Source organism: Macaca fascicularis, chromosome 2, assembly GCF_037993035.2.
Source record: "Macaca fascicularis isolate 582-1 chromosome 2, T2T-MFA8v1.1".
Lineage (NCBI taxonomy): Eukaryota > Metazoa > Chordata > Mammalia > Primates > Cercopithecidae > Macaca > Macaca fascicularis.
In genome coordinates, this window is record NC_088376.1 from 120,911,865 (window position 1) to 120,927,025 (window position 15,161).

Consider the following 15,161-nt stretch of genomic DNA (forward strand, 5'->3'; position numbering starts at 1 on the left):
GCATCAGCTCATTTGCTGAACTTCAGGGTAATGTGTCTGAACAACAGAATTACTAATGTATATCACAGGTTGTCACCTCTGGCAACCTGTTTTATTTATAGTTTTATTCTATAACTTGTTCCACCTATTTTTCTTTTTTAAAAAACAACTTTATTACCAAATTAAAGTGTAGGTATTGCTGGATCTTCATGTTGTATCATGCTCCTGTATTTATTGTAGGCTATTTATAGTGAATCTCTCGAGGAGCCATCCTCTAGAAATTCATTTATCATGAGAGAAATCTGTCTCTTTGGCCGGGCACGGTGGCTCACGCTTGTAATCCCAGCAGTTTGGGAGGCCGAGGCGGGCAGATCACGAGGTCAGGAGATCGAGACCATGATGAAACCCCGTCTCTACTAAAAATACAAAAAAAAAAAAAAAATTAGGCAGGCGTGGTGGTGGGCGCCTGTAGTTCCAGCTACTCGGGAGGCTGAGGCAGGAGAATGGCTTGAGCCCAGGAGGCGGAGCTCGCAGTGAGCCGAGATTGTGCCATTGTGCTCCAGCCCGGGCGACAGAGAGAGACTCTGTCTCAAAAAAAAAAAAAAAAAAAATCTGTCTCTTCTGTCTTTTGCCTGGGAAAGGAGAAAGCTAGGTGGTTCCTACAAATAGAAATGAACCCTAATGTCTTAAAAGTAAGAAACATCTTTGCACAGGAGTAGTGGGAGCTATGAAATACTAAGCAGGCATGTTCCTCAGCATCTTCAGTAAAATGATTTCTGTACCAGATGACTCTGCTAAGTACATAGGTTTTTAAATTGAGAAGCAGATAATCCTTGATGCCCTCAAAGAGTTGAATCTAATTGGTGAGACAGCAGTTTCTGTAAATGATAAATATTCACAATGTAATGTGCTTAATGTTTTAAGAAATAGATGTAGGAGGCTCTGGGGACATCTTACTCAGATACTGAGCTTTTGGTGAAGGAATTAGAAAATCTGAGCCTGGAGACTAAGTAGCACATGGTCATGCAGGCGAGAGGATAAAAACATTGCTTACAGAAGGGACAGCCTGTGTAAAAGGCATGGGGCTGTGAAAGGTAAAGTGCTTGGAGATTGCAGGTAGCTTGGCTTTGTATAGGATATCCGTGGTAGCAGGATAGAGGATGAGGTCAGACAGGAATGAAGGAGCCCAGTGGTTCATGGCCATGGTTATTGTGCTGGGCAGAGTTTAGAAGACTGCCAGTAGATGGTTCTGTTTTTTATTGTTGTTTGTTTGTTTTTGTTTTTGAGACAGGGTCTTACCCAGCTGGAGTGCAGTGGTGTGATCATGGGTCACTGCAGCCTCTAACTCCTGGGCTCAAGCAATCCCCCGACCGTAGCCTCCTAAGTAGCTGGGTACAGGTGTGCACCACCCCCACCCTGCTAATTTTTAAATTTTTTGTAGAGACTGGGTCTCGCTATGTTTCCCAAGCTGAACTCAAGTGATCCTCCCACCTCAGCCTCCCACAGCGCTGGGATTATGGGTGTGAGCCACTGTGACCTGCCAATAGATGGTTCTTGATCTGTGTTAGCACTTTTATATAATCAGTAATGAAAATCAATATTGAATACATGGTGTTAAATTTCTTAATTTTAATGTGCATTTCCAGATGACAGTCATATTACTTCATGTTTATAATATCATCTTGATGATTAGTGTGCCTGATCATTTAATACCCCCAAATGCATTAGCTCTATTTTTTCTTTTTTTTTTTTTTGAGACAGAGTCTCAGTCTGTCACCCAGGCTAGAGTGCGGTGGCGTGATCTCGGCTCCCTGCAACTTCTGCCTCCCAGGCTCAAGCAGTTCTGCTGGCCTCAGCCTCCCGAGTCACTGGGATTGCAGGCACCTGCCACCACACTGGCTATTTTTTTTTTTTTTTCTGGGATGGAGTTTCGCTCTGTTGCCCAGGCTGGAGTGCAGTGGCGCGATCTTGGCTCACTGCAACCTCTGCCTCCCAGGCTCAAGCAATTCTCCTTCCTTAGCCTCCTGAGTAGCTGGGATTACAGGCACCCACCATCATGCCTGGCTAATTTTTGTATTTTTGAAGAGACGGGGTTTCATCATGTTGAGCAGGCTGGTCTTGAACTCCTGACCTCAGGTGAGCTGCCCATCTCAGCCTCCCCAGGTGCTAGGATTACAGGCATAAGCCACCATGCCTGGCCTAATTTTTGTATTTTTAGTAGAGAGGTTTTGCCATGTTGACCAGGCTGGTCTTGAACTCCTGACCTCAGGTGATCTGCCCACCTCAGCCTACCAAAATGCTGGGATTACAGGTGTAAGCCACTGCGCCCGGCCTAAGTTTTATATTTTTAGTAGAGGGGTTTTGCCATGTTGGCCAATCTGGTCTCAAACTCCTGACCTCAGGTGATCCGCCTGCCTCGGCCTCCCAAAGTGCTGGGATTACAGGCATGAGCCACCGAGCCCGGCCTAATTTTTGTATTTTTAGTAGAGAGGTTTCACCATGTTGGCCAGGCTGGTCTCAAAGTCCTAACCTCAGGTGATCCACCCACATTGGCCTCCCAGAGTACCGGGATTACAGGTGTGAGCTACCATGCCCGGCCAACATTAGCTCTATTCTTAAAATTCAGTTTTGTTGAGATATAATTTACATATAACACAATTTTACATGTACAGTTCAGTGAGTTTTGACAAATGTATATGGTCTCATAACCACCACTCCCCTAATCATGATGTAGTGTATTTTCATCAGCCTGCATTAGTTTTTAATCAGAGCTTAGTGAAATAATTATTTGAACTCTGGAAAATGCAATACAGTATTTGAAGAATAGAGAAAAGAGAAATAAAAAACCATCAACTTTCAAACCAGAAAACAATTTTTTAAAATTAAACCCACATATAGGGAAACTGTGCAAGTGCTACTTGCGGTAGTTTTGTCTCTTAAAATCTTCAGTAGGAAAAAGAGGAAGTAAGATGCAGCAGTAAGAAGCTGTCTACAAAGGGACTATATTGATGTCATTTTGGGGGTAAAGGAAGAAACAACTATCAAGAAAACAAAACAAAAATTTTAAATATTGAAATAGAAACACGAGACACTAGCAAACAATTCTGATACTTAATAGCAGAGAATTGTGGAGGCAGTTTCACTTGTCTGAGGTCTTGGTTTTCTCACCCATAAAATGGGAGATTGACTGGCATATTCTCAACTGTATTATGCAGAACTTTAGAGTTTTGTGAGGTGTGGTTATGTATGTAATAGGTTGGGGAAAGGAAGATTTGGAATAAGAGCTATATTTTAAATTTGGGAATAGTCAGACTTATGTTTGATACTGACAGATGGGGAAAAGTGTATTTCCTCCTCACAATTTTATTTCCATATATTCAACTGACCTTTTATTGACTGTTATTATAGAATTGGAGATGAAGACACTTTTCAAAATAATTCTGTCCTTATTTCTGCCTTGCAATTGTGATTCATTATGGACAAGATGAGTTTCTCCAGGGTAATAATACTGTCGTTAAACCACTAGCTTTATTTTCTTTTTGAGAAATTGTTACTTTTAAGAATAAACTGTGTTTAGATATGAGAGGTGTGAAGTTTTATATTTTTAAACAATTATTTCATCCATATTATTTGTTTGTTTCAACCAGTTACCCATGGGTGTATTGTTTCCACAATAAAACTTTTTCTACCAGATGGTATGGAAGCCCGGCTCCGCTCAGAGTGAGTATAATTTAGTACTGTGAAGTTTTTGTGAAGTTTAGTACTGTAAAGAATTTAGTACTAATATTCTAGATGACAGTATACTGCTAATACCTGCTTTAGGACTATTTACATAATGTTAGAAAATTGATTAGTACTTTTTGGAATATAATACACAAGTTTAAATTGCTTTTTTGCTTTAGTTGCAATTCTAGTAAATAATAATGTATTAGAAGCAAAGATTATTTTGTTTCCAAATTTAATTTATATTTTGATGGATAATTAGTTGTTTTTCACAATGTTTCAAATATATAAGTTATTGGTAAGTGATAGCTTCATTCCTTTTTATTTTCACTTAATATAGGACTTCTTAAACTGTGATCACTTCTGGTATTAATGCCAGTGTCACAATCTTATAAGACCTTGAGGATATCAATATAGTTGGTAGCTTATTTTGGTGGGAGGTTTTTGAATATTTTTCCAATGTCCTGTTTACTTTCTGTATGAAGGAGTGTAAAGGTCGTTTAGAGGCAGACATTTGAAAGGGGAAAATTACCCATAAAATCTAGCTTTTAAAAGCAGCATACGTAAGTACATTTTGATCTTGAGCTTTTCAGAGATTATTATGATGAAGTGTTGAAGGGAGTTAAGCAATCTTTAAACTTAACATTTTTTATTTGTGGGGAAAGCCTTGAATGTGCTAGAAGCTTGTTTTTATACCCAACATAATATTTTCCTGTCTTTCAAAAACAGAGACAGTGATCTGAGGGTAGGAGGTTAAGAGAAAGCAATAAATTGAAGGAGAAGTAAAGCATTGAATAGGAAAGTGAGAAGGAAAGATTAAGCAGAGCGAGGCCCACCCATTACTGTATTGGTCTGTGCTTTCAGTAGAATCATTTATTTTACACTTGTTAGAAGCTACTTACTTTTGTTTGTTTACTTTTCAAGATATCTGAAGCAAAATGGCATAGGTTTTAAAACATTTTAATTCATTTTTCTTTTTCCTTTTTTTAGTCCTTGGCATATGAAGTAATACTCTAAATTTAAAACAATCTGTTTTCTATTTGCAATTACAGCTTAATTATTAAAATTAAAATAAACTTTAGGAAGTTTAATATAATTTAGCTTTTAAGAGTCAAGAATTAAGGTTTTAGAAATGAGTAACTATTAATCAACTAATGATATATTGCTTCTTAAAGACCTTGATGTTTGTATTTGATAATGAGATTTTTCTTTCATGCAGTTTGAAAACTTTGAACTGTTACATAAGGAATCATGTGTGTTTTCAGATTCCATCTAGTAAAACTTGTGAATTTTTTCAAAGTCACTTGCAATGTATTGTGTCTCTGTCCTTTGTGTTTCTGTAATTATTTTCATCTTTGCCCATTTCCTTCTCATTGTTTGGCTTTTCTTATATGGTTAAATATTAGTATCACTTAAATTTTTGCTGCCAATTTAGTTGTACATAATCTAACTTTCTGGAGAAGATGAATTTTGAACAAGCAATTCTCCTTTTAGTAGAGACAGGGTTTTACCATGTTGCCCAGGTTGCTCTTGAACTCCAAGCACAGGCAGTCCACCACCTCTGCTCCCAGAGTGCTAGGATTACAGGCCTGAGCCACCACACCTGGCCAACAATTTTTAAATGATAAGAAACAGAGAAACCTGGTCAATAATTTTCTAATGATAAGAAACAGAGAGGCCTGGCCAATAATCTCCTCTCCCCTCCCCTCCCCTCCCGACAGAATCTTGCTTTTGTCAACCAGGCTGGAGTGCAGTGGGATGATTTCGGCTCATTGCATCCTCCACCTCCCAGGTTTAAGTGATTCTCCTACCTCAGCCTCCCGAGTAGCTGGGATTACAGGTGCACACCACCATGTCCGGCTAATTTTTGTATTTTCAGTAGAGACGGGGTTTCTCTATGTTGGCCAGGCTGGCCTCAAACTCCCGGCCTCAGGTGATCTACTCCCCTCAGCCTCCCAAAGTGCTAGTAGGATTACAAGCATGAGCCACTGTGCCTGGGCCAATCATTTTCTAATGATTAGAAACAGAGAGGCCTGGGGCAGGTGGCTCGTGCCTGTAATCCCAGGAATTTGGAACTCTGAGGCGGACAGATTGCCTGAGCTCAGGAGTTTGAGACCAGCCTGGGCAACAGGGTGAAACCACGTCTCTACTAAAAATACAAAAAATTAGCCAGGCACGGTGGTGAGCGCCTGTAGTCCCAGCTACTCAGGAGGCTGAGATACGAGAACAGCTTGAACCCAGGAGGCGGAGTGCAGTGAGCCGAAATCAGACCACTTCACTCCAGGCTGGGTGACAGAGTGAGACTCTTGTCTCCAAAATAAAAAAATTTTTTAAATTTTTAACAAAAGAAACAGAAATTGCGTATAATCCCACCACTCTAACACTAAGTAACTATTTTCATTTTCCACATTTCGTTGTTAAGGTTTGTATATGCACATGAACTTTATTCATACTTCAGAATATACTTATATACAGGATAGTTTTTGTAAAATACAAATGTATATCACTTATGGAATGTGTTGCCGGAGTTTTAGCCCTTTGTTTATTAATGAGATTGTTATAAGAACAGAAGATTTTATACTTGGGTCACTAAGAAAGGGGAATTAAAAAAAAATCCCTACTGTACCATTTGTTTCTATTTAGACTTTTTTTTGGGGGGGGAGATGGAGTCTTGCTCAGTTGCCCAGACTGGAGTGCAGTGGTGTGATCTCGGCTCACTGCAACCTCCGCCTCCCAGGTTCAAGTGATTCTCCTGCCTCAGCCTCCCAAGTAGCTGGGATTACAGGCGCCCACCACCACGCCTGGCTAGTTTTTGTATTTTTAGTAGAAATAGGTTTCACCATGTTGGCCAGGCTGGTCTCAAACTCCTAACCTCAAATGATCTGGCATTTAGACATTCTTAAGTTCATTTCACTATATATGCATATATGCAGAGAAAAAGATATATACCCACAGTGGTTCTCTCTGAGTGTTGGCATTCAGTAATTTTTATTTATTTCCTCATGATTTACTTCATAAATTTTCCATAATCAATATTTTTTATATTCAAGAAAAATATTGTTTAAAATGCCTATTTCAATTTTCTGGAGTAAAGTTGTACATAATTTTTAAAAAATCTTTACTAGGCACCGACTTTGTTAGGGCCTGGTGATGGGCTTTGGGGATATACAGGTGAATAGGTCATAGATCCTGAGAACACAGATGTATAATCAAAGAAGGACAGTAAAGTTTATGTAGGCTTAATGAAGTCTGTATCATGGGTGCTCAGCAGGGAGGTGGGTGCTGGTCCTTAATATTCCATTTTATTCAGCATTTTAGTGTTTTTGTGACTAGTTGAATTAGACCGGTTCTTACAGTGTTTGCAGTTATTAAGGTGGGATCAAAATTATTCCTATTTTTAACTGACATCTGATCAGTTTTTCAGCAGCTTACATATGATTTGTCAGTTCAGTCTAAGAACTTTACCCAGTCAACCTCCAAGCTAGCCATTACAAGAATGGCCTCTAGGATGTGGAGTGATTAGCAGCTGGTAGAGGTCATGCATGGTAGCCTTGCTTTGAGTCCCCTGTACTCACCGCCAGCACACCTAGCAGTATCTTACAGGGCCTTGTAAATAAAATAGGGACTCTAGCTTCCTTAGCTGCTATATTCTCATGAGAGTAATAGTAGCGATAAAGTCCTATTTCCAAAGTACTGTTTTAAGCTCTTTATTCATATTAATATATTTAATACCCCCAATAACTCCATGGAATTGGTTATATGATTAGCTCCCTTTTTTTTTTTTTTTTTTTTTTTTTTTTTTTGAGATGGAGTCTTGCTCTGTGTCCAGGCTGGAGTGCAGTGGCGCAGTCTCAGCTCACTGCAACCTCCGCCTCCAGGGTTCAAGCGATTCTCCCCCCTCAGCCTCCCAAGTAGCTGGGACTACAGGCACGTGCCACCACACCTGGCTGATTTTTGTATTTTTAGTAGAGATGACGTTTCACTGTGTTGGCCAGGCTGGTCTCGAACTCCTAACGTCGTGATCCGCCCACCTTGGCCTCCCAAAGTGCTGGGATTACAGGTGTGAGCCACTGCACCTGACTTCATTATCTCATTTTATGCATGAGGAAGCTGAGACCTATATTGATTAGGCAATTTGCCTTTCAGCTGGTGGGTAGAGCTAGATTTTGGACCCAGTATAGTTTCTGAGCTGCTATACTACCTTTTTGTCAGCAGTAGTTATCAGGCCAACAAGGCAACTAATATCAATTAGTGCCATCTATTTAATGTTTTGTTTTAAAGTGTTACACTGAGTTCAGTTTCATACATACATCTAAGTTTTCAGTCAGTTTCTGAGGTGGCTGGGTAGAGAAGAGGAATAGTAGTGTTTTGATTAAAGTTGTTCTTCACTGGAACAAGTTTCCAAATTATAACCTTGCTTTCCAGAACTTTGCTTTTTAAGACTTTCTGTATAGGAATGTTTAATTTTAAAAGAACATAATTTACATATTTCAAAATTGAAAATGGGAGAATATTGTTTTTTTGTTTTTTGAAACGGAGTCTCACTTGGTCACCCAGGCTGGAGCGCAGTGGCACAATCTTGGCTCACTGCAACCTCCACCTCCTGGGTTCAAGCGATTCTTATGCTTCAGTCTCCCGAGGAGCTGGGACTAAAGGTGTGTGCCACCACACCCAGCTAATTTTTTTATATTTTTAGTAGAGACAGGGTTTCATCATGTTGGCCAGGCTGGTCTTGAACTCCTGACCTCAGGTGATCCTCCTGCCTCAGCCTCCCAAAGTGCTGGGATTACAGGCACGAGCCACCACACCTAGCCGAAAAAGGATAGAGTACTCCTTTTCTGTATAGAAATTCTTATAATCAAGTAATTCATATCCCTCAAAGAGCATTTAATACATTTTGGATTTGGAATTTGTTTTTAGAAATATATTGATATGTACAAGGTAGGTTTACATGTTTTTGTTTTCTAAGAATTTTATACATTTATAAAGAATTGAAAAATAGTTCACTTTTTTTTAATTACATGAAGGCAAATGTATAAACTTTGTGGTATAAGATATTCTGGTGCTCTCATACTCTATTTCCTCTATTGTCCGGATATTAGATAAAACTTCTAAATTTTACTTTTCAGTGTCATCCATGCACCATTACCAAGTCCTGTTGACAAAGTAAGTTGCTAATGATTATTTTTTCCAAACTGACTCAGCTGTGTTGCTTTGAAAATGTTTGTTTTTAATATGCTTTACCTAGAAATGTATTTCTCTTTTGTAACAAAATATGTAGAATGCATATAGCTATATAGTTATTATAATCTTCTGATCTTCAATAGCTGGAGAATCTAAGATGGATGTTTCTTCAGAAAAAGACTTTGTTATCTCAGTTAAATTATTCACTGTGTAAACGAGGAGTACCTGTTTTGTGTCTAGCCAGGGATGAGGAGTATTCGCTGTTACTTTTTATTCTGAGATACAATTCTGTCTAGAAATATGTTAAAGTTTCTACCTAAATAGTTCACTCAACATTTACCAATACAGGGAGGTAATACAGAAATACAGGCTTACAAAAATTGTTCTTTTGTTGTCTTTAAGGGTTACTTTTTACCTGATCTGATCAGAAACTTTGCAGTAATTGCTTGCTAGAAAGCATTTTTCTTTTGTTCAGAAATAATGGTTTATTCAATTATAGGTATCATTGCTAATTAGCCCCCCAAAATACATCTTTTGACATTAATGTGGGAGTCTAGTTTTCTTAGTGCAATAACTAAACTAGTGGAAAAAATATTTTACATTTTTCCTCCATTTGAATGAAGAGTGAAAGCCTGCTTGAAACTGAAGTTCTCTGTTAGATTCCTTTTTTAGAAGTAAAAGTGGTTAATCATCAACTTCTGCAATACCGAGAATTATTCAGAAGTAAATAATGGTACTGCTAATTTGGAAGTAAATTTAAGAAATAATGCCAACTCTCTGCTTTCTAGTCAGCATATTAATTAAAGTATACTTCCCAAGCTTAATAAGGACTGGTGCTATAACATCATTAATAAGCTAACACATAGGGGTAAATATTACAGCAACCCAGTAGTCTTTCTTCCTCCTCCTTCTCCTCCTCTGGCTCCTCCTCCTCTTCTTCTTTTCTTTCTTCTTTCCTCCTCCTTTTCTTCCTTCTTGTTGTTTTCTCCCTCTTCTCCTCCTCCTCATATTTCTTCCTTTTTCTTTCTTTTCTTCCTCCTTCTTTCTTCCTTATTTCTTTTTCCTTATTCTTCTTTCTTCCTTCTTCCTTCTTTCTTGTTCCTTCTTTTCTTTTTTATCCTTCTTCTTCCTTCTTTCTTCGTTTTTTTTTCTTCTTCCTCCCTCCTCCTACTTATTCCTTCTCTCTTCTTCTTCCTTCTTCTTCTTCCTTCCTTCTTCCTCTTTTTCCTCCCACCTCCTCCTCCTTTTTCTTCCTCCTCCTTCTGCTCCCTCTTCTCCTTCCTCCTCCTCTTCTTCTTTTTCTTCTTCCTCTTCCTTTTCTTCCTCCTCCTCCTTCCTTCCTTCTTTTTCCTCTTCCTTCTTCTTCCTTCTTTCCTCCTCCTCCTACTCCTTTTTTTTTTGAGACAGTTTAACTCATGTTGCCCAGGCTAGAGTGCAGTGTTGCAATCTCAGCTTACTGCAACCTCCACCTTCCAGGTTCGAGCGATTCTTCTGCCCCAGCCTCCCGAGTAGCTGGTATTACAGGCATGCGCCACCACGCCCTGCTAATTTTACGTTTTTAGTAGAGACGGGGTTTCTCCATGTCGGTCAGGCTGGTCTTGGACTCCCAACCTCAGGTGATCTGGCCGCCTCGGCTTCCCAAAGTGCTGGGATTACAGGCGTGAGCCACCGTGCCTAGCCCTTCTTCTTATTTATTTATTTATTTATTTTTTTGAGATGGAGTCTTGCTCTGTCATCCAAGCTGAAGTGTAGTAGTGTGACACGGCTATTTTTTGTATTTTTAGTAGAGACGTGGTTTCACCATGTTGACCAGGCTGGTCTCTCGAACTCGTGGCCTCAGGTGATCCACCTCCCTCGGCCTTCCAAAGTGCTGGGATTATAGGCATGAGCCACTGCGCCCGACCCTTCCTCTTTTTTTTCTTTTTAAATAATGCCATGGTTCTATATTCCACAACCTTGAAAAAACCCTTATAGAAGATATTCCTTATAATACTCTTGAGTTCTAAATAGTTTGACTATGACTTACAGTGTTTAAACACCATTACTTCCCATCTTTTTTCTTAAAACTTACCTATGGATTTAAAGAAACATTGCCTCAGGCCACTGGACAAAGTGTTGTATTTCATGTCCCTGCCGTCCCTATACCACATAAAAATACCATTTTGAAGATGGCTACTTCTAAATGAATGAGGCTTGTTAAAATAGTAAAGAACTATTTAATGATGAATTTTAAAGGGAAAATATGTGGATCTATTGATTTAGGAGGTTTTATTTCTGGATTAAGAAAAGGCTTTATTTCCATCAGAAAAGAAAAAACTTAAAAGGCTATATTGCCTTTGTGCTATAAATTTGCGATTTTAATAACAGTTATTTTGCATATTTAAGTAAGTAGACATTTCAAGGAATTGGTTTAATGTTTTTTATGAAGTGTTTTCTGTTGATATTGTGTCATTTGTTTCTAGGTTGCTGCTAACACTCCAAGTATGTACTCTCAGGAACTATTCCAGCTTTCTCAGTATCTACAGGTAAAAGTAAATCTTGAGAATTCTTATAAGCAGAATTTCTTTTAAACTTTTAAAAGTTCTTAAAAGCAGAATTAGGGCCAGACATGGTGGTTAATGCCTGTAATCCCAGGACTTTGGGAGGCCTAGGCAGAAGGATTGTTTGAGGTCAAGAGTTTGAGACCAACCTGGGCAATAAAGTGAGACCCCGTCTCTACAAAAAAAAGTTTTGTAATTAACCAGGTGTGATGGTGTGCATCTGTCGTCCCAGCTACTTGGAAGTCTCAGGTGAGAGGATTGCTTGAGCCCAGGGGGTTGAGGCTGCAGTGAACTTTGATGGCACCACTGTACTCCATCCTAGGCAGCAGAGCAAGACCCTGTCTCAAGAAAAGCTCAGAATTAAACAACTTATATTTTATTTTGCCAGTTCACAAATATAGGATAAAAAAATATTGGCTGGATACAAATACAAAAGAAATACTATCTTTTCAAAAAAGAACAAAAGATTAAAAGTAGATCTTATGAAGAAAGATAAAAGAGTCAAGATTAAATCTAGAGAAAAGCCTTTGTACGAGAATTTTTTTCTTCAAGTATGAGGAGGTTCCAAAACAGTTTTTTTAAATCTGTTTTTAAATTTTTTGAGAGACAGGGTCTGACTCTGTCTCTCAGGCTGAAGTTCAGTGGCATGGTCAGAACTCACTACAGCCTCAAACTCCTGGGCTCGAGTCTTTGTCCTGCTTCAACCTCCCAAAGCACTGGGATTATAGGTGTGAGCCGCCACGCCAAGCCCCAGAACAATTCTTTATCCATAGATGGCTTTTGTTTTGTTTTGTTTTGTTTTGTTTTATTTTATTCTATTTCATTTTTGAGATGGAGTCACATTCTGTAGCCCAAGCTGGAGTGCAATGGTACGATCTCAGCTCACTACAACCTCTGCCTCCTGGGCCCAAGCGATTCTCCTGCCTCCTTCCTGAGTGGCTGAGACTACAGGTATCCACCACTATGCCTGGCTAATTTTTTGTATTTTAGTAGAGATGGGGTTTTACCGTGTTGCCCAGGGTGGTCTCAAACTCCTGAGCTCAGGCAATCTGCCCACCTCAGCCTCCCAAAGTGTTGGGATTATAGGCATGAGCCATGGCGCCTGGCCCATAGATGACTTTTAAATAAAATTAAACTGGGAGATATTTTGATTGCTTAATAATATTAATAGCAAGTAATTATATAGCACTTATTATATGCCAAGCTTCATTCTAGCACTTTACCTATATTATTTAATTATCACAACAATCTTACAAGGTGCATATTTTATCCCTGTTTTTACAGATAGAGTAACTGAGAGGCAGGAAGATTTAATAATTTATACAATATCACACATCAAGTATATGGTAGAGCTGGGATTTGAACCTGGACGGCCAGACCTCAGATTTTCTGCTTTGTGTAACCACTGTGCTGTGCTGCTTGATTCACAGAATAATTTCTTGGTGTAGAGCAGATACTTCTTCAAATTAATGCCATATTTAAAGAACCATACAAATCTCTAAAAAGCAAACAAGTGTTTTGAGTTTTTTTGTTTGTTTGTTTTTTCTGTTTTTTGTGGGTTTGGGCTAGATTATATTTCTTATTCTGGTGAGGGAGCATGGTAAAAGAAAACCCTGGATCAGGAGATTAGAGATTGAGGTATTTTTTTGTTTTGTTTTTTTTTTTTTGAAACGGACTCTTGCTCTGTCACCCACACTGGAGTGCACTGGCTCAATCTCGTCTCATTGCAACCTCCCCCTCCCGGGTTTAAGCAATTCTTCTGCCCCAGCCTCCTGAGTAGCTGGAATTAAAGGCATGTGCCACCACACCTGGCTAATTTTTTGTATTTTTAGTAGGGTAGAGTAGATTTTTAGGTTTCACCATGTTGGCCAGGCTGGTCTTAAACTCCTGACCTCAAGTGATCCACCCACCTTGGTCTCCCTAGGTGCTGGGATTACAGGTGTGAGCCACTGCACCCAGCAAGAGTGAGGTTTTTATCTTAGTTCTGCTACTCAACCCACTTTTGTGACCTTGAGTGAGTCATTTTATGTGGGTAGGCCTTCAGTTGTCTTTTGTTTCAAATAATAGAACCAAACACGTGATCCTGGGTCCCTACATTCTTTTTTTTTTTTTTTTCTGAGATGGAGTCTTGCTCTGTCGTCCAGGCTGGAGTGCAGTGGCGCGATCTTGGCTCACTGCAACCTCCGCCTCCCAGGTTCAAGTGATTCTCCTGCCTCAGCCTCCCGAGTAGCTGGGACTACAGGTGCGTGCCACCACACCTGGCTGATTTTTTGTATTTTTCATAGAGACAGAGTTTCACCATGTTGGCCAGGACGGTCTCGATCTCCTGACCTCATGATCCACCTGCCTTGGCCTCCCAAAGTGCTGGGATTACAGGCCTGAGCCACCACACCCAGCCCCCTACATTCTTTTATAGGAATCAATCGGTGAGAATAGTTCCATCTTAGTTAAGAATGTACACATTTATGAAAATGAACAGAAAATTAATCAATGTATTAATCAGATCTTATCTTCCACCAGGCATAGTGTATGCATAGAAAAACATTATACATTTGGATTTTAATAGAGTATTTAAGAGTATTCTAAGCCAAAATTCCCTTGATTTAATCGTTGGCTTTAATTTCTGACCTACTGGGAAAGTTGTTTAACTCTTTTATGCCTCATTTTCCTCATCTATGAAATGGATATAGTAACAGCACTTAACTTCACAGAATTGTGAAGAATAAAAAAAAATTAATATATGTAAAGCACTTAGAACAGTTCCTGGCACATAGAATGTATGCCATAAATGTTAGTAGTTGTTTGCCATTCAATAGGAAGGCACATTAATTAAGCTGCTTATTTTTAGAGGTGGAAGAAAACTTTGAGATTAATGTAATTTAAACCTCATTTTTCATATGAGAAGTGTGGAGCTCATATAGGTTAAATTATTTTCCCAGGCTTGTATACTACTGTTACTAGTCATCGTGGATAACAAATCTCACTCCCTCACTCTCTCACTCTTTCCAACCTTCGTGTTCTGTGAATATTCCTAGTGTCCTAATCCTCTACTGTTCCTTTTCTAGCTCTTTGAGATAAAATTATACCACAGTCTTTTCTGTATACATTCTTATTGAACTGCTAAAGTTCTAATGTAAATTGTGAACATTTTGAATAAAAACTGGAATAGGTGCATTTTATACCTTAGAACTAACTAAAAGACCATTGCTGGACTTACTAGATTTCTGTTAGGATATAGTTCATGGAGTTAAACTCTAAATGGAATTGAATTAAAAAGATGAAATTACACCATCTAGTGGAAGTAGATTCTAAAGATATGGTTGGTTGATGGTTTTGTTTTTCAGTAAAACTTTTTGCAGCATCTGAGTAATTTCCTGGATATTAGGAATGTTTTAGGAACTTAAACTTGGCAAATAGTCTCTTTTAAGTGAAGCTGTGTTTTAATATAGATTCTGAGGTGTATGGCTTTTTATTAGATTATTTAACCTATAGTTTTAGAGTTATATTAAAATGTAGTACCTCTAGACAAAATTTTCCATATTCATTATTTATCAAGGATGTGGAGAGCAATAAATTCATGCTTTAAACCTCGAGTACTATGTTTGTACTTTAAACCTTGAGTACTATGCGCATACTTCTCTGTTGAGGTGTCTCAGAGGCATTAGGGTCATAAGTGTTGCTCTGGATAATGACAGGAATAAAACAAGGTGAAGAAGGTATGCCAAAACACAACTA

At 38.8% G+C, this 15,161-nt stretch overlaps 1 protein-coding gene across 50 annotated transcripts in view; it reads left to right on the forward strand.

The window, feature by feature from the left end:
* Nucleotides 1-15,161, forward strand: part of SLMAP (sarcolemma associated protein) — a 178,529-nt gene that overhangs the window by 85,374 nt on the left and 77,994 nt on the right. For all 50 annotated transcript variants that reach the window (XR_012431292.1, XR_012431293.1, XR_012431294.1 and 47 more), the window contains exons 4-6: nt 3,627-3,699; nt 8,832-8,868; nt 11,349-11,411. Coding sequence is in view for 47 of the 50 variants with exons in the window: in XM_065540826.1 (XP_065396898.1) it covers nt 3,627-3,699; nt 8,832-8,868; nt 11,349-11,411 (173 nt within the window). In the remaining 3 variants the exon portion in view is untranslated. The remainder of the gene's footprint in view (nt 1-3,626; nt 3,700-8,831; nt 8,869-11,348; nt 11,412-15,161) is intronic.